Raw genomic sequence first — 24,214 nt, forward strand, 5'->3', positions numbered from 1 at the left:
CAATTTTCAGTTTTTAGTTCCACCAGCACCAAGGTCCTGTTGGCCAGTGTCCATCACTTTGTTCCAGATAAACACAGCTGCAATGATTAATTGACATCTATTTTGATAATCGATTTGAGTGACTTCTTAGGAATTAAAGTCAAAATTCTCTGATGCCAACTTCTTAAAGGTGAATATTTTGTGGTTTCTTTACTCTTCTGCAACAGTAAACTGAATATCTTTGGTTGTGGACACAAGAAGACATTTGAGGACGTGGCTTTGGGCTTTGGGAAACACTAATAGACATTTTTATAGACCAAATACCTGATTAATCAGAAAATAATTGACAGATTAATCCACAATGAAAATCTTTATATCCATAGATTTGTACACACACTCATGTTTTCTAGATGATCTTTGACCCCGGCTGTCCAGTGCTACCATGAGTGCCATGAGGGAAATGTTTTGCTAAATATTGGAACGTGATGAGACGTACAGAAATTCATGAAACCCCAACTTTGGTGGTTACTTTACTTGTGCATTCATCAGGTCATTATTCAAAGTTGTCCAGCACTTTGGTTTATGACTAAATAACAGCCTCAGCTGGACTTTGCATTTAGTGCTAAATGAATAATATTTTCATGCTAACACACTAAACCAAGAAGCTAATCATTATGTATCAGCCCGACTGACTGTTTCTTCCCGTTAAAGGAAAGTTTTTCTTGCCACTGTTTCCTTGTGGGGATTCTTGAATCCTTAATTTCGTATTCTTGAATCTTTGGGTCTCTCTTAATTAAAGAGTTTGGTCCAGACCTGCTCTTTATGGAAAGAGTCTTGAGATATCACTGTTATGAATTGGCAGCTATATAAATAAAGATTGATTGATTGATTGATTGATTGATTGTCATTGAGAGCGTGCTGGCGTGCTGAAGTTAACGGCCTCGTCAAAGCACGGCTGTGCCTCCGCACGGCATCACAGAGCTGTTAGCGTGGCTGGAGACTGTAGTCAAATGATGTGGCTGCTGAAAAAGTTCAGGAGGCTGACAGTGCTTTTAGCAGCCTCTTTGAATGTCACTCAGATTATAACGCACTTAGAGGAGACGTTGGACAGGAGCTCGTCCTCTCCTCGCATCCCACTTAACCTTTGTCGTTACTGCTGCTGCTGTTCCTGTCTGGACGTGATGGCGGCCTGTGTGGGTTCAGGCCCAGCAGGCTTTCCTACGCTGAGAGCACAAAGCATCCCGGCACTGTGGTTTTCAGTCGTGTCTCGCTCTTCACTGAAGCTCTGAAGAATTCTGCCTGACTTATTTGATGTCTTCACGATGACCTGAATGAGGTTTGAGTGATGTGATGAATCCTGGAGTGCTACTTGTTGATACAGTTTCTTTTTCTTTTCTTTTCTACCGACTCAGCCACAGGTGTATACTTAAACTGGTTTGCTCACCCCCCCTGCAAAAAAATGAAATTAATGAATCAGTAATGAGGCATCATTGGTCTCATTACTGATTCATGCTCACACACACACACACACACACACACACAGGCTGCACTACTTTCACCGTCAGCACATTTTATAGTCAAAACGTCTGCACCAACACGGAGGAGTGTCACGGCCTCCTGATTCACACACACAGAAATCTTTTGTTCATTTTCTGGGAAGTGCTCAAGGCTGGCAGTCTTACATACTCAAACACCACAACATGAGAAAAATCATCATGTTATCAGGTTTATGTAGGCGGACAGTGGGTCTCTAATCGGTTTCAAGTGTATAAATGAGCTGTTTGTGTATCTACTGACTAAGAACTTAAACCAGATTTTTGCTTTGGTGTTGGATTGTCAGCTGTTCGCTGGAAGGCCATGGGTCATTTCTCCAACAGTGGGATTTATTACTTATTAAACTTGTTAAAGCGGATATTTAAGACCCAGAAGAGGTAGGTATCCTCCAAAGTTAGTCTTTGGTGTCCTTCTGTTACGCCTCAGCAACACAAAACAATCTGAGGTAAAACAACGAGGGAATTTCACATGAAGAAGTCTGAAACTTTAGATATGGACCGTTTGATTGGACTCATTAGGCTCTGCTGCACTTTAGGGGACTGTGGATTTGTCTCCTGTCTCTACTGAACACCAGGAAGTGACCTCTAAGGTTAAGCAAACAAAAAAAAAAGCGAGTTATGTAACAAAGAAGCGTGTGTGTAAAGTCGTATATCTAAAGTCTTTACATTCCCCTTTTTTTACACTTTCCTTGAAAATCCCATGATGCACCAGTCACGTGCTCAGCATATCCTGGCTATCTTGTGCTGTAGTCTTCTGTGACATCCTGACAGGCATTTCCTCTAATCAGGTCGCTCAGAATATTTTTAGATGTTCATCTACTGTACCAGTCAGTCGCCAAAGTCTCAGGTGAAATTCTGGGCTGCGTATGAGGTTTGACTGTTTGGAGGCAGCTTGTTTGTCTCAGTCTGCACTAAATGGGACCAACTACTAATGTAATGTAAAGCAGTCACCTCAGCTGATGTGTAGTGGTCGCACTGCAATGCAAGACCTGAAGAGTTTAGAGAGAATACAAGCTCATTTTAATAATCTGCCAGTATAATGTTTGTCTTTAGTTGTACTAAAACAGGTTTTTTATGTTTTACTCAAACTAAAGTCTGAATGTCATGTACAGTATTTTCTGTCTTGTGCTCCTTCACTTTCTCTACGTAGGGGGGGGGGCATCATTTTGGAGGGAAAATGTCCGTATTAGGGGTGATATAATGTCATTAGTTTTGTTCGTATTTAGTGGTAAAACAAAAGTATTGGATAAATGAAGATTTTGACCTGATGAGGGCGCTGAGTGAATGAGTTTTTAGCTTTCTTTAGATGATGTTTCCCAGTGATTCACTCTGAACACAGCGTATAAACACCTCTTGCTGCTCAGTCAGCACCCGAAATGCAGGTCGCCCTTGTGTCTGCAGACCCTCGATGCCGGTACGCATGCGGCCTGAGAGGAGAGAGAGAGCAACACGAACGCATCACACAACAGGGAAGAGATGAGCTTTGACTTTATAATCTGATGGTCACTGTAGAGAGTGTAGTTTATTTCCATTTTATGACAGCCTCAGGACGGGATCTGTTACCAAGCAGGAAATTCAGAACAGAGAAACAGACTTTGCTTTGAATATTGCTTTGAATTTTATCTACTGTTGCAAAGATAGTGAAATCTCTATATAAAACCAAAACCTGTTTACAAAAAAGCCATTCACATGAATCAGAAAAGAAACCACAGCTGCAGTCTGGTTTGCATACGTTATCATATACATAGTTTTATGGATACTTTAGAAAATATGTCTTATTACACAGAGACTGAGTCTGATATTCATCTGTCGTCATCTGTCATGGGCTTCACTCAACACTTGTTATGTGTTTGTAGTGTTTCTTTGATGTCTGGTTAAAATATTCATGCTCTCTTGGTTATCTGAACTACGAAGGACGCAGGATGAATTTCAGGAGAATATTCGGCTAACAACATGAAATCAAGTCAAAGATGAGGCACAGAGGGCAGGCGTCCCTCTCATCCTCTCCTTCCCCCTCTCTCTACTACCACCTACACACACTGCAGGCCACCCCCACGCTGAGAGAGAGAGAGAGAGAGAGAGAGAGAGAGAGAGGGAGAGGGAGGGAGAGAGGGAGGGGAGAACCAAGCAACTTACAGTCTATACACTCATCAGAGGGCAGAGGAAGGATCAGAGAAAACACACTCACTCCCAGATATTCTCACACGGAGGGACTGATTCCTGCTTCTGACAAGTGCTTCACCTCCTGTCACCAGAGGGAAAAGTAAACTTCAAGCAGAGGAGAGGAGCTGAGAGCGAGAGGGAGGCTCAGTGGGGAGAGAGGACTGTTGCTGCCTCAGTTTTTGGATTCACACACACAGATATTTTCTTTTTGCCGGTGAGTGTTGGAATGATCAGTCGAGTGATGGTGTGCTTTCCCTTCCCTCCCTGTGTGTGTGTGTGTGTGTGTGTGTGTTTCAAATCTATTTATACAAATGGTGACTTTGGAAATATGCTAGTGGGGAGGTTCACTTTCACAGTGCTTGTTTTAGACGCAGCTGAGTGAGACACAGCAGCGAGGATCAACACTTGTATTTGTGCTTGCTCTCGGCGTTAGTGCAGCGTCGTACTGGGACTGAGTGACAGCCGCACAACTTGTTTAAAGGATGAGACAGTGGCCGCACCTTTAGTCAACATTCTTAACAGCATTCATCCAAAGGAGCCACACGGGCTGAAACAATCATCATTTCAGGAAAACTACACAGAAATATTAAAACTAAGACAATTTTTTAATGCTGTACACCCCAATACCCTTTGCTGCAGAATGTCTGTGTTAATGAAGCACAGTCACATTGTTGGCACATGACACCGTGCACCTGTCACATTAGCCATCTTCACCACACAACTCACTTCACTATGTGTTTATTAGGCTCTCGTACATTCGGCCCCACGTATTTTGCCTTTTTTTTTTTTTTACAGAAAGTCCGTATTTGTTCCCCCACAATTCTTATGAACATCACATGTAACATCTACTGCACTCTAATCTGGTCCGTGTGTCTGTGTACTGTATGATCACAAAGGCAGCAGGAGAAAAACAAGCCATGTTGTTGGGCTGGAGAGCTGGAGAGCTGGACCTTAAAGGGCCAATTCACCCAAATAATAAACAAAAAAAAGTCAAATTCTCATGTACTTAAGGTGGTTTCTGGCCGAGCACATAGTTTTAGTTTGATTTCTGCCGCCGCCCTAATACAGCAGAGGTGAACGGCACTTGTGATTTTTAAAGCATTCAAACTTGCCTGTAGAAAAAAAAAAAATCAAGTGACTTGTTTTTACAGAAGCAATGCCTCCTTTATTATAACTTTCAATGCCACTATGTTCTACCAAAGAAATAGTTCCCTATCAAATGGTTTGCTCTGTGGATTATCTAGAGTAACAGGAAAAGTTTCCAGAAAAAGTATAATAATCAGTATTTAATATTTTAGTGTTAAAGTTAAGGCAGAAACCTCAGAGGCACAAAAACTATCTGCACGGTTCAATAACACAAGAGCAAAGGAGAAAAGGAGTTTTTTCCTTGAAGGATAAAACACGACCAGTTATCTTGCACCTATAAATCCTCCCTCATACATATGTTACATGTGTAGGTCAAAGTCCAGCAGCTACACTATTTATCTCCATATTCCCCAGTAAAACATCCCTGTCAAGTTGCTGATGGGGGTGAGAATCTGTCTGGGACACATGCTTTATGAGTGGTGGGCTGTAAAGTCAGGTATCTGGCCCCACCCTGGAAAAGTGAACCATCTACCAGCGAGAGTTTCCGTGCAAAACTGGGAGGCTGATGATGAAGCAGAGGTGAGGCTGAGTTTCTCATTATCAGGCAGAGAGGAAAGAGAGCCATTCTGAGCCAGTGACCCCATTAGGCGCAGGCCATCCAGTGATGTTTAAAAAGCTCTCGGGGTGCGGAGTCCCAGGCCCCGGGCCCATCATGATCCCCCCTTGGTTTTCAGCCCAGGCCCGGCCGGAAGCAGGCTATTCTAGTCCCGCATTGTGCTGCCGAGCTATTCTGACGCTGTCCATTGTGTCCGAACGCTTTCCATGACTCTCAGCGATTTCAGTGGGTCTGCACCTTAAACCCCTCCATTATGAAGCGGCTTGCAATGCAACATTTGCTGCGTTGGCTTTTGCATTCAGTCGTCCGTCCGTCCCAACTCACTGATGCTGCTGTTCTAAAACAGTGTGAATCATCTGAGCACACGCTTTGTCTTTCTATCCTGACATGTCCCTTTTTTCACCTTTTAAAACTTATTTAATCGAATCAAAATATTTCTATTAACATCTTGAGCTTAAGTTGATGGCACAAAATCCAAATACAAAATGCAGCACATCATGACAAAACGCACGCTTGCAAAACATGACATGAGAACCTCAACAGCATCTGTCACACTCTCCCATGAAATGGAGAAGATCTTGGCTGCAGACGTTGAGAAATGGTGGTAATTTTTTCTTACACTTCCTCCTTTTGAAAGCACATTTGTACAAAGTGCTTGTCAGACGTGATAACCACAGTGAATGTACTCTCTTCTCAGCGCTGAAGGACGACAGCTTCATGGGTGAAAGATGAGTCTGCGGCTGCCGGGCGCCTGCGAGCGTGTGAGAGACTGTGCTGCGATGGAGGATGCGTCCCTGCAGACCCAGTGACTCCCACCGCCGCCTATGCCTCCTGCTGAATGTGGACGGCCTAGGATGGAAGACCCACCAAGTGCTGCTCTGAGGCACTGGAACAACGCTCTCGACCTCCACAACCTCGACCATCTGGCCTCCTCCTACGCGCACACTAGCTGCTACGCCACCATCACCGACCAGACAGGGACCACCGCCACTGGGTGACAAGATTCCAGGATGTTTGTGAATTTCCGCCGGATACGAAAATGCCAGTGTGTGCAGCTGATGACCACGTGCCTGGTGCTGTCAGTGGTGATGGTTTGCTGGGAGCAGCTGGACAACAGCGTCGTCAGCCACTTCAAGTCCTACTCCTACCGCTACCTGGTTAACCGCTTCACCTACATCAACAAGAGCCTCACCATCCCACGTGAGCAGGCCAGAAGCTTCAGCAACTTCCGCTACCTGCTGGACCACCCGGACAAGTGCGCCGGCAAGGACGTCCTCCTGCTCCTCTTCGTCAAAACATCCCCAGAGAACACTGAGAGGCGAAATGCCATCAGATCCACCTGGGGTAATGAGACCTACATCCAAAGTGCCCTGGGAGTGACAGTCAAGGTGGTGTTCGCCCTAGGAGCGCCTCAGACCAAGAAGGAGGAGCCCTTGTGGAGCAAGAGGAATGGGGTTGGGTTTCAGGAGCAGCTCGTCCGCGAGGACCGTCTCCATGGTGATTTGATCCAGCAGGACTTTTTAGACTCCTTCCACAACCTGACCCTGAAGCTGATCCTGCAGTTCCACTGGATGCACAGCCGCTGTGCACACGCCCGCTTCCTAATGACCGCCGACGACGACATCTTTGTCCACATGCCCAACCTGGTGAGCTACCTGCAGGACATGAGCAGCAGAGGCGTCACAGACTTTTGGATTGGTCGAGTGCACAGAGGGGCGCCGCCAATCCGCAGCAAAGACAGCAAGTACTACGTCCCCTTTGAGATGTACCAGTGGTTGTCGTACCCCGACTACACTGCTGGGGCCGGGTACGTCGTTTCTGGGGACGTGGCGGACAAAATCTACCAAGCCACGCTGACCCTGAACGCCTCTCTTTACATAGACGATGTGTTCATGGGCATCTGCGCCAATGCCATTGGCGTGTCACCGCAGGAGCACGTCTATTTCTCAGGTGAGGGTAAAGCACCCTACCACCTGTGTATCTATGACCAGATGATGACCTCACATGGTCACGTGGAGGATATCTACGACCTGTGGAAGGCAGCAACCCACCCGCAGGTGAAACAGAGGACCTCTGGACTTATGGGGAGGCTGTACTGCACAGCAGTGAAAATGTCTCTCCTTTGTAAGCCCTACTATTTTAACACCTACCCATGCAAAGCAGCCTTTTTGTAGTATTACTTCAGGTTTGTGTGTGAGTCAGTGCATGACAGAGCGAGAGGGAGTGAATCATAGCTCATAACGGAAGGAGGATCATCGCTGCGAATATTACCTCAGTCCTTTCAGTCGGACACCCATGTCAAAACACTGGAGCGTCTGTGTTTCAAGAGGTGAGGAGACCAGACGATTCATGTTCGTCACCGTTAGTGTGAGATCACCCATGTGTCAATGACCTCGAAAAAAAAGTCTGGTGGTTTAATAGTGTGACTGCACTCGGATTGACGGCAGAATATAAAAATACAGGTCCTGAAAAAGATGCTGATGCGCCAACTCAAACCCTCAAATGGAGTTTTAATTGATGAACTAATGTATTTCCCATCCCAGCTAGTTGAGTATTAGTGTGCTTCCTCCCGTTCTTGGGTTTTGCACCCTTCCACTGCTGTGATACACACAAGGGTTTGGGTCCAAACTAAAAAAAAAAAACACCATAAGAAACATTTTCTTAACACAAGGCCGCCTCTTTTTTAAACTCCTGATGGACCGACGGTATAGGAGGTCTAAAATGGATTCTACAATGATGAGTTACACATTGGGTGTGTTCCTGGCGTGTGAGTCAGTGTAAAAAAAAATAATGTGCTGTGGGTCAGTGACCTGTCAGATCTAAAAATGTCTCCATGTCATGAAGTGCAAAATTCCTCACAGTGAAGTAGAATAGATGTGTAACCGAAAAAGACTTTACAAACAGTTCCTGTGCTGAGAATAACGATGAATTAATGATGAGCAACAACGTGTGGGTTCTAAATTGACAATTGTGTTGTTATAAGATACTTTTTTTGTAATCAAATTTGTGGAAAATGTTTTTTAATGAAATAAAATCTCCAAAGGTAAAGCCAAAGTGTTACTGTTATCAATAATGTCAGTTTGTTGGCCAGAAAACATCAGGAAACGTCTATTAGGAAACAATGGAAAGGTTGAACAATGGAACAATTAGCAAACACTGGGAAGCTTGAACCTCAGTCTTTCCGCTGGACACATCTCAGAGCATCTCAGAAGAACAATTTCATTACTCTGGTCATCAAGGTCTACCCCAGTGAAAGTGCTCATGTGTGTCATGTGACGCTGATGACAATAAAAATTCTGTTAAACTTTTTGTTTAAGTAATAGTTTTTTGGGAATATTCCTTCTGTCTTGCTGAGAGTTAGATGAGAAGATCGATACCACTCTCGTATCTGTACAATAAATATGAAGCAATAGCCAGGAGATGATTAGCTTAGCTTAGCTTAGCTTAAACACTGTAAACGGGGGAAACAGCTAGCATGGCTCTGTCCAAACAAGGTGACAAAATCTGTCTACCAGCACCTCTAAAACTCACCAATTAACATATTACATATTGTTTATGTAACATATTGTTACCAGCCACTTAGCTTAGCTTAGCTTAGGTTAGCTTAGCACATAGACTGCAAACCGCTAACCTCCAAAGGTAAAAAACATCTGCCTACCAGGCACCTCGACAGTTCGCTGACTAAAATGTCATTTCTCATTTAAAAAAATTGCACAAAAACAGTGTAAAAACGACGTGGTGGGTTTTTAGACTCATATCCTGACTTGTTTCCAAAATGATAAATTATTCCTGTAATATCATTAGTTTTCAAGTGATGTCTTTTAATACGGACACACAGAGACAGATAATATCATAAGGAGTATCATAAAAAGTGCTTATTAAATTAGCATTTAATTACCAAAAGGTCTGGATGAACATAAATTGTCATTAATGGTTCTTATTCAGGTTAAATGAGGCGTAACATGAATACAAACCAGCCTGAGTCTCCAGTCAGAGAACTGATTTCTGCACACAGACTTTTTACAGTCTGACTTGTGCAGTGTGGATTCACTGCATTCACATGGTTTCACAATACACGGGGGTAAGACCACAGCCTGAAGCCTTACCCCCCACCCCCCCACCAGGTGTTTGCCCCTCCTCTCTGTAGCAACAGTCTGCAGAGCGGCAGAGCAGGTATAGGTGCTCCACAAGCCTCGTTACAGTGGGAGTGCAAACGGCTTGCCTGAAAGCACTCCACAAATTATGACCCAACCACATTTTTTCGAGTGAAGGAATGGGCTGTGTCTGAGCTTGTGTGCTGGCATAACTGCTCGCTGTGCTTTTGATTTAGCCGTTTTTGCATCTGACATGTGATACGTAGAGCCAGAAATACCCCCCGGCATCGTCCTCAGAGTGTCTGATCCACGGAGGCATGTGGCACACAGCTAACAGTAACAACAGAGGCCCGTCCTGTGTTGGGGATCAACAGACATCAGATGAATGTCATAAACCTTTACAGGCAAACAAAACAGTTCTGTGTCTGGAAACTTCACTATTTTACAATTTATCTGTTTTCCCCTCTGACAAGACTGAATATTCACCAAATGTTTTGTTTCTAAACGAACTTCTGAGTGTGCGCGACAGTTTAAGGTCGTGAAAATGTCGCCCCGTCCCCACTTCACCTCGGCTCACTGTGAATTATCTATATGTTTATTTATGGCACCTGAAATGTGATGTCGCCTGGATTAGCTGTTCTCCAAACAGCTGCTCTGTTTCCACGGCAACGCGTAAAAGGAGAATAATTCGCACAAAGACGGTCCCAAAACCACGGCCAGCTGCCTACAGCTGTTGGAACCAACTGTGTTTGGGTTGGTATTAATGACATCAATGTGCAATTACACTCAAATTCAAATGAGGACGTGTGGTTATGTGGCTGTTTGCTCTAATTTCCCTCTGAGACAGAAACTGGTGTGTGTTATTTTTAGTTTTACTCAAATGATCATTACCGAGAATCGGCCCACCAGGAGTCGGGCCGCTGATTTAGTCATGATGACAATGAAGCTCATCTTTACTCACTTCCCCAGAGGTGACGTTGCTCAGTAATTGTGCTGACAAAGTCGACGTGTTAAGCCCCATGGATGAGCTGTAACCGTGGCTTATTGAGGAATATATATTTTCCCCGTCTGCGACAGCATCGCAGAGGATTTACACATGAGGGGGGAAATCTGAGGCCTGTTTTCTGGTCAGACACAATAAACTTGTGTAAAGATGCAACAGGTTGTTTCACCGTGTACACGTGCTGGAAAGTTTCACGGTTTCGAACAGCAGAGTAGAAAAGGTGTTTTCACCATTTATCTGGAGAGACACACTTCATCTGAAGACAGGGCAAGTTCAGTGACTTAAAGGAATAGTTCAAAAAGTTGGGAAACACCCATTCGCTCTCTTGCCTTGTGGACAGAGCCTGTATCTCCCTGTCAAGTCTTAATGCTAAGCTAAGCTAAGCTAACTTAGCCTTCGGTCACTCTCTCTTTCTCAGCCCTGCTGGTCAAGGCAGAAGGCCGCCCACCTACAGTCAGGTTCAGCTCGAGGTCCAGTTTATATCCTTGCCTGTCGCCATCAAGTGCTTGCTCATGGGGGAATGTTGTGTCTCTGTACGTTACAGAGAAAAGTGTCATGACATAACTTTTGTTGTCAGATTTTAGAAATAAAAGTGACTCGACATGGAGGCAAATAAACTATTCAGCAGCTGATCAAGGCGTCCAATCCAGGGGCAGAAAACTTCTCTTCAACGCACTGGGATTAGAAGAGGGCGCTCTCGGTTTTGCATGTCCTGGATCTGATAGGTTGCCTCGTGTGATGTCACTTGAGTCAGCGTCGGTTGCGGCCGAAGACTTAAAAGTTTTAAAACTCAGAAACATCCCAGGGTGTGGAGCTGGAAAAATACAGGAGCTGCTTGAGGATAGCGGCCCGAGGCGACGCGAGACGCTACCTGCATAGCACACCTGAATCTCTGAGTTGTATTGTGGGTAATGTAGGCACCAAGTTTTCAGTACTGTTGTGAGGCGTGCAGTGTGCTGCATGCAGTAGGATTTAAGAGTGTAACACTCACACTTTGTTCATGTTGTGTTTAGTATTAAGTCACATTATATAACACCGATGGTCACACACACACACACACACACACACACACACACACACACACACACACACAACATGAATGCTGATTGGATGACAGTTTTAATGTGATCTCCTGTCTTTTCATTGCACCACATACACAGATGTATTTCTCATGCTCTCTCAACACACAGCTTCCTGACAGGGACACTCAGATGGTCCCTCTCTGCATTATGTGACACTGAAAATGACTTTTACTTTGTTTTATTCTCCAGGATGAATAAAAACGTGACTGGTTTCTAGTCTTTTTGGCTCATACTACCCCAATAATCGGTACAGTTTTTACATGGCCAAAATATTTGGTCCATCTCATCATATTTGGTTTTTCATCTGCTCACAAATAAATTCTTTTTAATAAACATATCAACCTGTGCTTGGTGTCTTGTGAATATGGCCTTATACAGACTTCCAAACTTAATAAATTTAGTATGGAGAAATACTTGTCATGTGGAAATAAGCTAAATTACTCTGAACATAATTGATTTTCTAAATTAGATATTTTGTGTATAAACCTCAGTGTTCAGGAACTGAGGCATTAACATAAATGTTCTCTTTGGCTGCATTAGAGGAAAGAGTCACTGTATGTCTCCATAAGTTTTAAACGTGGCCCAGTATCCTGAGGTATGGTGTTACACTGCTGGCTGGCCAGTAAGTGGTGCTGTGTGATAAACCTTCCACCACTGTTCTCCCTGCTGCCACCAGCACATGCTTCAGCACGGCCATGTTAAAGTGTGTGTGTGTGTGTGTCTTTTCTATGCCACTTATTTAAACAATTCTTTGCCAAAGTACAATTTATAAGGCTGATAACTCCTCCTGTCATACAGTACATACTTCAGGGAACTCCAGGACAGACAACCTCAGGTTTACTTACAGCAATTTCAGTTTATTAAGACATTCATACAATTCTGGGGAGGAGGAAATCTGAAAAGTAGTCAAGGGGGGAAATAGCAATATACTCTGGAAAGGGTAAAACCACGTCAGCAAAATATAGCCAACCAGTGAGGAATTCTGATAGAGCAAGTGGGATAAAAAAAAATATAAGTACATTTAAAATTAAAACATTCACAAAAGATAACAAAAAGCAAGTGAATCTACAACATGACAAGTCCTTCTAATAAGCAGGCCCACAATACATTGCACATATGTTAGCATAACATAATTTGCAGACTTTATACAGCACTTATACCTTTTAGTCCACAAGTAAGTTACTAAATGGTGGAGAACATCGAATACACACATCTTAATTGAACATGGAAAGAGATACCTGATAAGGACCTTTATGTTTACAGACCCCATGGCTTTGTAGCTCCAACCAGCCGGCTGTCGAGGTTAGAATCTACAACTGTCCGGGAGGGACCACCATAGAAGTCACCTCGCTTTTAACACATACCAAAATTCTGATCCAAGGTTAAGCATTGAGAAGTTTTTTTTTTTTCCCCCTCGAATAATATAAGCACAATGCAAGTGGACGATCGCTATCACTGCGTTTAAAAAAAAAAAAAAGGAAAAAAGTAAACCTCTGGGCTCAAATCAGGTCAGCCACATTCATAGGCATCTCCTCCACGGTTGTATTGTAAAACGTCTCGATGTCCCGAAGAATCCTCTTGTCTTCCTCAGTGACAAAGTTGATTGCAACTCCTTTTCTGCCAAAACGACCACCGCGACCAATTCTGCAGAGTAGAGACAAACCACGTTACACACACACACACCGATTTGTGCACTTCAGTCTCCTGGTGCCATAACGTGATGCAACTTACCTATGAATGTAGTTCTCTCGGTTTGTAGGAAGGTCATAGTTAATAACCAGGGAAACCTGCTGGACGTCAATCCCACGAGCCTGAGAAATAGACACACAGTTATAGTCCAAGTCCGAGAGAGACGGTTAAACCCATTGTGCACAAATTAATGTTGCTCGTATATTAAGTAACAGATTCCTACGTTAGAAGAACCCATTGTGGAGATCGAGCCCTACTCTCCCAAAAGTTTGGACTGCTTGGTCATTTTGGGACGGTTGCAGGACTACAAACATTTTGGGTTTTAACTCATCATTTTCCATTTTGACCCACATTATGTTGCAACTCATACTAACCAGAAGATCAGTAGTGATCAACACTCTGCTTGAGCCAGACCGAAACTCCCTCATAATCACATCACGCTCCTTCTGGTCCATGTCACCGTGCTGTGAACGCAGAATTAGTTTCGTTAGGAAAACGTGCAGCACTGATGTTAATACATCTTGATGAGCAGCAACATTGTGTGTTGCTCCAACAGTTTAAGAGCAGATCCTACCAGAGCAGAGACGGTGAAGTCTCTAGCATGCATCTTCTCCGTCAGCCAGTCCACTTTTCTCCTGGTATTCAGGAAGATCACAGCCTGGGTGATTGTCAGTGTTTCATACAGATCACACAAGGTGTCCAGCTTCCACTCCTGGAGAGATCCACAAAAAACACAACACATTAAGGAAAGTAACACATTGCCAATGGAACAAACTTAATTTGACAAGTCATAATGCGAGCCTGCAGCACCCATTAGACTTCACATTAACAGCTAATGTGTAACACAGGATCTTGAGACCAAGGACATTGGACATTTAGAAAGAGGTCCCTCCGAGCCTCATTTCCGATACTGTGCCTTTAATCTCCTTCCCTGGTGTACCCATGCTTACACGGCCACATGAGCTAAACCAGTGAGGCTTGGCTCCTGCAGTTCTAGCAGGGTGCTTTGGAGAGAAGGGACATCTGATATTCTCAGCAGTGAGAAGCAACTTGCTCAAATGTTAGAGTGCAGCATACCGTTATGGATAAGCAAACCCACCTCTCGCTCCACATTTATGTAGAATTGCTTGATACCCTCGAGGGTAAGCTCTTCTTTCTTCACCAAGATGCGAATGGGGTCTCGCATGAACTTCTTTGTCACCTCCAACACGTCTGCTGGCATGGTGGCAGAGAGCAGGACCACCTGCAGAAACACAACATGTTACCATTAGATCCAAGAGACTTCCTCAAGTTAAAGAAACCAGACATTTTAACACAGTCCCGTGTGTGACACTGCACCTTGAGACAGAGGCCAATGAACATTAAGAAAGAGGTTCGACCACGTCTCATTTTCAGTGCAGTGCACAATAATCTCCTTCCACGCAAGACTCTGCTAGCATTACTGCACGAAACAGATCAAATCTGAATCGCACAATTATAGCAGACTTCTGTTAATGCGGAAGGACAAAGTATTTCACTGAAGCTGTCAGATGTGCGCCTGTATCCACAAGATTCTTACTTGAATGTTTGTGCTCAGTTTCTGGAAGATCTCATAGATCTGATCTTTGAAGCCTCGGCTCAACATCTCATCAGCTTCATCCAGAACAAACATCTTGATCCATTTTGGAGCTGCACAGAAATGGTGTTAAAAGTCAAGCTTATTTGTGAAATGAATCGCAACTGTGCGAGACTGTTCTGCCTTTGACCAGGGCCGGTGACACTTACACAGGTGTCCCCTGGTGAGCATGTCGAACACACGTCCAGGTGTGCCCACCACTATGTGAGGCGCCTCAGCCTGGAGCTTCTGGATTTCATTACGGAGATTGGTCCCACCGATGCAGGCATGGCAGGCAGCCCCCATGTAGTCACCCAGAGCCAGGATGACTTTCTGGATCTAATGAGGGTAGATGGGGGGGCAAAAAAACAACAAAACTAGGTCAGGATAATGTGGTACAGATGGTATGACAGGGCATTTCTACACGCAAGTGTAGAATAACTGTTCAGAGTGATCAGTAATATAAAAAGGAAGTCTCCATAGCAAGTCAGTCCCGAAAGATGGTATGCCATCATATCACCCAGTTTTCTACAGCAACATATTTAAAATTGCAAGTCAATGAAGCCAGATCACCTTTTCGACCAATGCAGCCATGGACAGAGGCTACACCAATCAAAAGGATACTTTCTTTTATATTTTCAGAATTTTGAAAGGTTTTAAAAAAAGAAAGGTACCTTAGCACTTGAATCAGTGTCCCCAATATGCTGTCTAGGTCTGAGACACTGTTGAGGTTATCATGACCTGAGAAACAGCATACCTGCTGAGCCAGCTCTCTGGTGGGAGCCAACACCAGAGCCTGAGTCTCCCTCTGCTCAATGTCCAGCTGCTGCAAGATAGAGATGGCAAACGTGGCCGTCTTGCCAGTGCCTGACTGGGCCTGGGCAATGACATCATAGCCTAACAGCAAGGGATGAATATTCTCAGTAAGAAAAGGGATTTCTTCTCATGAGCAACACAAGATATTTGACACAACTGAGGTGTTGATAAAATGACTGAGTGATCAGTAAGAGAAAAAGTTATCCCCATTGTTGGGTAAGTCCCGAAAGATGGTAAAGCATCACTTCACTCAAACTTACACATTAAAACAAACACTAATCAGTAAAGTCTAGTTTTCTGTACCTTTGATGCAAGGAATGATTGCCCTTTGTTGAATGGCAGATGGCTTTTCAAAACCATATGCATATATTCCCCTGAGAAGAGTCTCCTTCAGGTTCATATCATCAAAGTTGTCTGTAATCTCGTTCCAGTTGCTCTGAAATACAATAAAAAGAAGAGTATGGTTGTTAGAGTGGGATGGAGAGTACATACATTTGACAGCTGGATGTGTATTAGCAGCTCGCAAATGTAAAATGGACGTTATGGAGTTATAGGATTACCTCGATGACACCATCAGGCTCCATCCCATCTGGCCCCCCATGGTCTCTATCTTTTGAGCTGGTGAAGAGAGAAGTAACACGGGTCAGATTTTGCTTTAAGCTAACTGTGACATCAAATTGTCACCATCATAGTAGAAGAAGAAGTCTTGACGGCAGGCTGAGCCCGGCCGACCACCACGAGTCCCGTCACCTCCACCACGTGTTACCAAAGTCTCCTCAAAAAAGGAGGAAACGCTCTCCTACGTCAACTTTAAACGATTAGGACGTAAAAGCTACGTCAAATGTGGAGTGAGCGGGTCTTCAGCGGTCCGGGTTACGCCCAGAGTGTCTCATTACACAGTCCGGGTCTGGGCCCACGTGTTAAATTCCATAAGCAGAGCTCAACTCAGCTACCTGCCCCCTTCCAAAATGCCCCCTTTATGTAATAGCGACATGTTTCAGACCGGCTCCCACGCCCACTGGGATGCATAAAGTGCCCAAACCGGTAAAGTCACGTTTCTACGCGCTCCGCACGTCTCAACATGGAGCTCAGCTTCGCTCACCGTTAGCCAATATGTCGGACAGTGGGCCTGCGCTGCCAACGGTGGGTTCAGCTGCCTGAGGCCGAGCTGTAACCTGGCCCGACGGCTTCTTTTAGACGTACCCCGGCCACGACAGCAAAAGGAAAAATTCAGCAGGCAACCCGGCATTGGTGAAGTTCACATCAGATGTTAGAAAGCCGAAGCAGCTTAAACTGAAAGGTTTGTCAACGGGACTCTGGAGCTGCGGTGTAGCTGGGCAGCTAACGTCACAGAGATAACGGTTAGCAATCACATCGCCCTCACAGCGGTTGGGGCCTTTGTGGCTAGATAATTAACAATTCGGCATCATGTGGTGTCAACCAACGAGGCGGCCTTAAGTACACCCTAACATCGAGTATTTCCTTTAAAAAAAATTGACCAAATGTTTCAGTTTACCTGTTGTAATCAGCAGAATCGCTAGACATGATCCGCTCCCAACTTCAGCATGCGACTGGAAAGATCGCTAATGGCGACGCCAACTGGCTTTATGCAGCCGGACTATTTTCACCGATGAACTCAATGCTCAGTTCCGTTGACAATACAGCCTCGGTGGACTGACTTAATATTTGGGTCACCCTACATAGCATGCAGTATCTTATATATTATGATATATGTCGCAAAAACCAATAAAAACGTGAAAACGATTCGAGACTATATTTCTCAGCGGAGGGATATTGCGGTCATAGGCGGTGGTTCGGCTGCTACGGCGTCTCTGACGGGTCAAAAACCTCCCGACAAGGTTGTGCAACACTTTTGGAAGGAGGGTTCATGTGAGGTTGATGAATCAATGTACTACAGTAAGAGGAGAAATGTCAGACTGAGAAATTTCAGCTATTTTGTTACTTGTTTTTTTTCCCTCCAGTTTCTTTCACTCTGTTATACTAAATTTGTTCTTTTGTTTCCATTCTAAGTGTTGAGTTGAACCCACTGTGACTAGTTGACAGTAGGTTAAACCAGTTGTTCTGTTTGCAGAGTCTCCCCTCCACTGTTTGTACCTCCAAAAGTGAATGCACATGACATCAAAGCCAGCACACTTTTAAAAAACACAACTTGAATCAGATCATTTCAGCTCTCCGCCCACAGCAAAGCTGGTTTTAAGACCAGTCCTACTGCGTGCACTCATCTGTCTACCTGCAGATTTTCATTTACAACACAGGCATGGAGAGTAACTGAGCACATTTACTCATGTATTGTACTTAATGTAAAAATTTGGAGGTCCTTGCACTTGAATAGTTCCATTTTATACTCCTAGATTTACTTTGAAGGTTAACGCTTTAGTCAAAAACAAAGCAACACCTCCAAGGATTCAAGGAACTTTATTTGTCATACCAACACACATTTACACATGGGGAGGTACAAAAATACGTTCTCAGGTCCCGGTTTAAGCCACGATAAATATATAGAATAAAATATAGAAAATAGAGGTACTATATAAAATAGAAGTACTGAGAGAAAAGAGCAGTATAAAATAAAATAAAAATAAAATGTACACATCTATTAACATAATAGGAACAACAGCTCCACCTCCATCTCCTCATGCTTCTTACACATTAACACAGTGGTTACAATCCAAACGTATTAAATAGAATGTTTATTCCAAAAGTAATAATAAATAATGTGTATATCTAGTCTTGGATAATTGAGTACATTTTGCTGGTACCTATACTTGTAATGGGGCACTTTTAAGTTGAAGTACTGCTACTTTTACTGAAGTAAAGTATCTGAATACCTTCTCCACCACTGTGCTCAGGCCTCGCTTACTGCAACAAACCACACAATATATGTTCTGCCTTTATTCCAGTGCAATACTAAGCGTATAAAGAGATTTTTTTTATTTTTATAACAATGCTTGAATTTGAAAAATATATATTTTCTTCAGTTCTGACACTGAAGAGGAGCAGAGGATTGTACTTTGACTCTAATGCACGATGGTGTAGTAGTTGGAGAAGAGCTCCTCTCCTGCTGGGATGTCTCTGAGTGACACGAGGACAACACAGCGAAGACGCCTCTGGGAGTGCAGGCTGTAGTTGACATTAGGCAGGTACTGGCGGAGCTCGATGGGAAAACTGTCCGGCACGTCGTACTCCTGGTAGCACACATTGGCAGGCCGCTCGTTGGAGCAGTTGTTCACGTACTGACCCACAGCAAGAGGGTTTAGTGGAGTGGCTGTCAGCCAGCTGGTGTCACTCATCATGAAAGGCCCCAGTCTGTCTCTGCCACTGCATGACTTGAACACCATTTTGGAGATGCCTTTGTCATTTCCATCAACCAGGACACCATCAATACACCTGAATATGAACTGGTTTCCGATGGACTGGAGGAGGATTGGCTCATAGGCTTGATAGACAGTGCCTGGGTACATGGCAACTGTAGCCCCCTTGGGCACAAAACCTTTGGTGACAAACACTCCAGTTCCTGCAAAGGGCAAAGTGCTGGACTTCCGGTCAATGCAGAAACCAAGACACTGTAACATGGCATCATCTCCACTCACTGGGTTTCCTCCACACTGGTCTTCTTCACTTGTTACCTGTCTGATGAAGTGAGCATGAGCTGCTCGGAGCTCCCTGTGATCAGCCCCATGGCTCCTGAACAGAGCTCTGAAGAGCCTCAGTAGCTTCTGTGAGACCTCCTCATCCGGGACAAGCTTGTCTTTCGAGCGCTCCGTCACCTGCCGCAGAGTTTTCTCATTTTTAGACAGGTTCACCACAACCCAAGGCACAAACCTGTGTCTGTACGACTTCCATTTCTTCAGAAGTCTTTCAAAAGCAGTCGCAAACATCCAGAACGACGTCTAATAGGTCTAACATGGAGGAGTTGACTTGTTTTCGCCAATTCTCTAATAACTTCCGACAAGGTATTTCAAAGTAAAAGAGGCTCTTGTCAATATTTCCAAAGTCGTGTCAGAAGTGTCAAACTTTGATGAAGAGCTTTTTTAGTTAATGATGTGTGACTATAACGTGTAAGATAATGAATAGAAAATCGGGTAATTCAGCACTATACCATATGGTATAACCAAGGAGCGACTGATTTTCTACTTTTATTTTTGATAGCGATGCTACCACCGGAAGCACCTTGTACGTGACTTGTAAAAACTTGACAGGCATTAGCCAGCTGGATGGGAGGAAAGGGAGTCAGGCGAAGACAAACATGGTAAGAAATTACTCTTTTTTCCACTGGTTCAGTGATGCACAAACAAAAACGGTGCTCGTATACAAAACTATCACTTTGGGGGATTCATGTAATCAGGAAGCGGCGCTAATTACCTTAAATTGCCTTCTATTATGAAAACAAACGTAGCTCACGACGTTAGCATTAGCTGACTAGCTCACGGTGAGACTAGCTAACTCGCCTAGTTAGCTCGCTAAGCTTGCTAGCCTTTAAGTCAATTGACAAACAAACAAAATGAGCTTTTCACAGTGCACCGACGTGAGCTACGAATTGGTGTTGGCAAGATTTTATGACCAGATTCCTTGTTTAATGCTATGTTAAATGTAAAGATACTAGCCAGATAGCTAAGACATTATAAGTCGGTCACTGCTGTCAGGTTAGCATGTTATTGCTAGTTCTCTTAAATAGCTGTTAGTTTAATGTGTTTAACTACTGTTAAGTGCTTATGTAACTACGGCAAACAACTTCTGGTCACTGAGTGACATTTTGGAGTGAGTCATGCAGTGATGTGCAGACAGATGCAGGAAGAAATGTTTTTGGCAACTGTTAAATATACTTACTGCATTACAGAAATGGTGTGTTTGGTTCAGCTTTTGTTCCTTACATCAGTCAAATCGTGCATTACTTCAGTAACAGGTGCTTTGTGTGGTTTGTGTCTTTGTGCAGAACAAGCTGAAGTCCTCACAAAAGGATAAAGTTCGTCAGTTTATGATTTTCACACAATCCAATGAGAAGACCGCACTGACCTGTCTGTCACAAAATGACTGGAAACTAGATGTTGCCACCGACAAGTTTTTTCAAAACCCAGAGCTCTACGTTCCAAATCTAAAGGGGGCCTTAGACAAGAAGAAGCTTGAGCAGCTGTACAACAGATACAGAGGTATGGAAAGCCTTCTTTAATGCACCACTGTAATACTCAGCCTTTTATACACAGTAGAAGAATATATTACACTGTGCAGTGTGAGTTCTACATTCAAAACACATTTACTTTTCGCTGTGAGTTAATATTTAATCAAATCCATCTTCCCGCTTTTATACTTAGATCCTCACGATGACAACAAGATCGGCATCGATGGGATCCAGCAGTTCTGTGATGACCTGGGTCTGGACCCAGCCAGTATAAGTGTCCTCCTCATAGCCTGGAAGTTCAGGGCAGCAACACAGTGCGAGTTCTCAAAGCAGGAGTTCATGGATGGCATGGCAGAACAGGGGTAAGAGAGTATTTTCAGATGGTACAAACAATCCTGAAACTCCTCTGTTCTCCGTGAAGTGGACGTTAATGCTATAAACTCACAGATCTCCTGTTCAATATGGGCTGCCTGTCTGAGAGCCATCAAAGTATTGTGTGACATACATTTAAAATGCCCTTCAATTGTGTGTTTAAAATTGGAAAACTTCACATGTATTCAACGTAATTCTTGTATTCCTTTTACGTGTGTGTATATAGATCATCTTAAACATGTTAACATTAGAGCACATAAAGCTTATCTGAATGCTGAAATATTCTCTATTTTAGTCCACTTTTTAGTCCCTTATTGTTATTCTCCAATATATAAGCAACAAATCATTCATATCATAGTATAACCAACGCAAAAATCAACATATAAACTGCTGCTTCCTGTCGGCCAGGCCTACATTCTTGGATGAAATCGGATGAATCGGTGCATGAATTGATAAGAATAACATGTCTTAATTAGCTATTGAATTGAAAAAGCTTCAATCACCGTAGAATATTATAACTTCAAGCCTGGTAAAGATGCGATATGATCATCATGTTTTACCTTTTTGATAAAATCTGAAAAAGAACAACAGGCCTGGTGTAAAGAATAAACATGAATCTCACTGATCTCCAGTCAGTTACAGTAACAAATCACACAAGCTAAAGTGCAGAAATATGTGTATAAACAAATCTCAACACCTGACTCTGGCTCTGCCAATCTGAACATATTTTGATAACTAAAAGCCGTATGGTGACGTTACAGCTTTCTGATAAAAATTGCCCTCTATTACACTGTGACATAGGTTCGAATAATAATAGTTTGAATAATAATTTAGCCCTGTTAAAGTGTGCTGCAAAATTTGGTCCCAGGCTTTGTTTGGAAGATGTCTCATCCAAGCCAATTAATAGATTATTATTATTCATTTCTTAGTTAGGACAAACTAATGGCGCTTTTCCACTAGCACCTGCTCGACTCGACGCGGTCTGCAGGGTGATAGTACCTGGTACCAGGTACTTTTTTAGTACCTACTCAGCCGGGGTTCCAAGCGAGCTGAGTCGAGTCGAAAATGTGACGTCAACAGACTGCAGGCCACTGATTGGCCAGGGAGTGGCGTCACTGGATGAGTCATGAGAGCGACTTTTTTCACAAGAATCAAACCCGCCGTTTTTAAAACCATGGAAACAGAGACTGAGCGTTTTTATTATTTCTGTGAACGAGGTAAATGGCTACAGGCAAACCAAACACTTGTTGTCCTTAGTTGTGTTGTGTTTGTGCCATATACAAATTACGCCACTGGAGTTTCGGGCTGCCTTGCTATGACGACCCCACCCACTTTGAGAGGTGGTACGCAACTGTAATGGAAAACGACCCGAGTCGAGTCGAGTCGAGGCGAGTAGAGCTAAAACTGTGTAATGGAAAAGCGCCATAAGATAAATGTTCTTCACTGGTGAAACATGTCTCTGTTGAATAACAGTCTGTTTTATGTTTCCCCAGCTGTGACAGCATAGAGAAGCTAAAAGCTCAGCTGCCAAAGATGGAGCAAGAATTAAAGGACCAAGGGAAATTTAAGGACTTTTACCAGTTTACATTTAATTTTGCAAAGAATCCTGGTCAGAAAGGTTTGGGTAAGAATCTTTTAATGCTCATTGTATCAACTATTTGGTTGTTTGCTGAATGTGTGTGTTAACCTTTTTCTGGTTTTCTTTCAGATTTAGAAATGGCAATTGCTTATTGGAATTTAGTACTGGCTGGAAGATTCAAGTTCCTGAACTTGTGGAACAAATTTTTAGTTGTAAGTCGATAATCCCACTCAAGGTCACTCTAGAAATGCCAATACTGTTAGTTCTCATTGTGTTGCTTCAACTTTGCCCCACATCTTTTTCAGGAGCATCACAAAAGATCAATTCCTAAGGACACTTGGAACCTCTTACTAGACTTCAGCACAATGATCACAGATGACATGTCGAATTATGATGAGGAAGGTTTGTACAGTGTTCACATATGACCTGTAATTGTTCTTTCACAGCCTGTTAGATTAAGGGGCTCTACTCTGCTTCACAGAGGCCTAGTGTGGTTTTACAGCTGTGAAATATGAGCCATCCATAACTATGTCTTCACTCATGTTGGGGTCAGATCAGTTGATCAGTTTTGTTTTTTCACGTGTGTTCAATAGGAGCATGGCCTGTCCTTATTGACGACTTTGTGGAGTTTGCACGGCCACACATCGGAACCAAAAGCACGGCAGTTTAAGGGCCCGCTCTCGCTGAAGGAACATCCGTGTGAGGTTTCTACAAAACCGAGAGCGCAGTGAATGGAGGACAAGAGGACCGCACTGAGCTGAGAACTATGTTGCCTTTTCAACCCTCAGGACTGAAATATTTTACACAGCAGAGACTTTATATATGTGTGCGTGTATTTACATATATAAAAAAAAAAGGCATATCTCTTTGTTGGTCAACTTGTGGTGGTTTGGAACTTTTATCTAAAGTATTGGGCTTTTTGTGTGCGCTCAAGCCAATTAGAGAGGAGTCACTGATGTGGTCTGGCTCCACTCAAAAGCAGGTAGATAGACACAGTTTTGAATTGTAATCTAAACACGAGGGTTCGCGAGGGGACGTCGTTCTTTAAATATTGAATTTTAATACTCTTGTGTGCATTCCTGATTTTGTTTTCGTTTTATGATACATTTGTGCGACAAGTCAGTATAAAACATTGATTGTAATTTTTTAAGCATAATGCTGTTTGTTTAAACACAAATGTATAAAGATAAAATAAATGTTTCAGTTTGGTATCTTTAAAGCTGCCAGGCCTCTGCGTGTTTCTGTGCTTACAACGAAAATGGAAGTAATTCCCAGTAATCCTTGCTTATGACTCGGCCTGCATGAGCTCTAATAAATCTGAGGAATGTTTTGAGTTAAATCGGGTCAAATGCCATCAGAAGTGGAAGAGGTCTTTGTTCCGCTTACTACAATTTTTACTTATTACAACAGTTTTTCTTCAACTTCTCTGTGAATGTAGATGAGATCTCATT

The 24,214-nt window shown here is 43.3% G+C and overlaps 4 protein-coding genes and 4 non-coding genes across 8 annotated transcripts; 2 read left to right on the forward strand and 6 right to left on the reverse strand.

The window, feature by feature from the left end:
* The first annotated feature begins 3,837 nt into the window (after positions 1 to 3,837).
* Positions 3,838 to 8,400, forward strand: b3gnt5b (UDP-GlcNAc:betaGal beta-1,3-N-acetylglucosaminyltransferase 5b). Its single transcript, XM_070845373.1, has 2 exons — positions 3,838 to 3,909; positions 6,095 to 8,400. Exon 2 carries the CDS (start codon positions 6,408 to 6,410, stop codon positions 7,569 to 7,571), a length of 1,164 nt encoding a protein of 387 aa, XP_070701474.1. The 5' UTR covers positions 3,838 to 3,909; positions 6,095 to 6,407; the 3' UTR covers positions 7,572 to 8,400.
* Positions 8,401 to 12,412: 4,012 nt separating this feature from the next.
* Positions 12,413 to 17,277, reverse strand: eif4a2 (eukaryotic translation initiation factor 4A2). Its single transcript, XM_070844676.1, has 11 exons — positions 17,192 to 17,277; positions 16,236 to 16,293; positions 15,979 to 16,111; positions 15,617 to 15,756; positions 15,030 to 15,198; positions 14,824 to 14,933; positions 14,365 to 14,508; positions 13,840 to 13,977; positions 13,640 to 13,729; positions 13,308 to 13,387; positions 12,413 to 13,220 (listed from the first exon to the last, which is right to left on the reverse strand). The coding sequence occupies exons 1-11, from the start codon at positions 17,218 to 17,220 to the stop codon at positions 13,076 to 13,078; spliced, it is 1,236 nt and encodes a 411-aa protein (XP_070700777.1). The 5' UTR covers positions 17,221 to 17,277; the 3' UTR covers positions 12,413 to 13,075.
* Positions 14,101 to 14,284, reverse strand: LOC139214905 (small nucleolar RNA SNORA81). The gene has a single exon (XR_011585495.1). It is a non-coding gene; the product is annotated as a small nucleolar RNA SNORA81 (small nucleolar RNA).
* On the reverse strand, positions 14,588 to 14,769 carry LOC139214906 (small nucleolar RNA SNORA81). The gene has a single exon (XR_011585496.1). It is a non-coding gene; the product is annotated as a small nucleolar RNA SNORA81 (small nucleolar RNA).
* Positions 15,308 to 15,381, reverse strand: LOC139214907 (small nucleolar RNA SNORD2). The gene has a single exon (XR_011585497.1). It is a non-coding gene; the product is annotated as a small nucleolar RNA SNORD2 (small nucleolar RNA).
* On the reverse strand, positions 15,854 to 15,927 carry LOC139214909 (small nucleolar RNA SNORD2). The gene has a single exon (XR_011585499.1). It is a non-coding gene; the product is annotated as a small nucleolar RNA SNORD2 (small nucleolar RNA).
* Positions 17,278 to 18,095: 818 nt separating the features above from the next.
* Positions 18,096 to 19,612, reverse strand: setd9 (SET domain containing 9). Its single transcript, XM_070844677.1, has one exon. It carries the CDS (start codon positions 19,572 to 19,574, stop codon positions 18,714 to 18,716), a length of 861 nt encoding a protein of 286 aa, XP_070700778.1. The 5' UTR covers positions 19,575 to 19,612; the 3' UTR covers positions 18,096 to 18,713.
* A 280-nt stretch (positions 19,613 to 19,892) lies between these two features.
* Positions 19,893 to 24,050, forward strand: dcun1d1 (DCN1, defective in cullin neddylation 1, domain containing 1 (S. cerevisiae)). The gene is made up of 7 exons (XM_070844927.1): positions 19,893 to 19,945; positions 20,630 to 20,843; positions 21,006 to 21,174; positions 22,678 to 22,808; positions 22,893 to 22,975; positions 23,069 to 23,165; positions 23,357 to 24,050. Exons 1-7 carry the CDS (start codon positions 19,943 to 19,945, stop codon positions 23,431 to 23,433), a joined length of 774 nt encoding a protein of 257 aa, XP_070701028.1. The 5' UTR covers positions 19,893 to 19,942; the 3' UTR covers positions 23,434 to 24,050.
* Positions 24,051 to 24,214: the final 164 nt, after the last annotated feature.

The sequence above is a fragment of the Pempheris klunzingeri genome, chromosome 15 (genome assembly GCF_042242105.1).
Source record: "Pempheris klunzingeri isolate RE-2024b chromosome 15, fPemKlu1.hap1, whole genome shotgun sequence".
Taxonomy (NCBI): domain Eukaryota; kingdom Metazoa; phylum Chordata; class Actinopteri; order Acropomatiformes; family Pempheridae; genus Pempheris; species Pempheris klunzingeri.

Coding starts and splice junctions, on each gene's coding strand:
- b3gnt5b (XM_070845373.1), top strand. CDS start 6,408: ATGTTTGTGAATTTCCGCCGGATACGAAAATGCCAGTGTGTGCAGCTG.
- eif4a2 (XM_070844676.1), bottom strand. CDS start 17,220: ATGTCTAGCGATTCTGCTGATTACAACAG. Junction 16,294..17,191: donor GATTCTGCTGATTACAACAG/GTAAACTGAAAC, acceptor TCTCTTCACCAG/CTCAAAAGATAGAGACCATG. Junction 13,221..13,307: donor CGAGAGAACTACATTCATAG/GTAAGTTGCATC, acceptor TCTACTCTGCAG/AATTGGTCGCGGTGGTCGTT.
- setd9 (XM_070844677.1), bottom strand. CDS start 19,574: ATGTTTGCGACTGCTTTTGAAAGACTTCTGAAGAAATGGAAGTCGTAC.
- dcun1d1 (XM_070844927.1), top strand. Junction 21,175..22,677: donor GATGGCATGGCAGAACAGGG/GTAAGAGAGTAT, acceptor ATGTTTCCCCAG/CTGTGACAGCATAGAGAAGC. Junction 23,166..23,356: donor GTCGAATTATGATGAGGAAG/GTTTGTACAGTG, acceptor TGTGTTCAATAG/GAGCATGGCCTGTCCTTATT.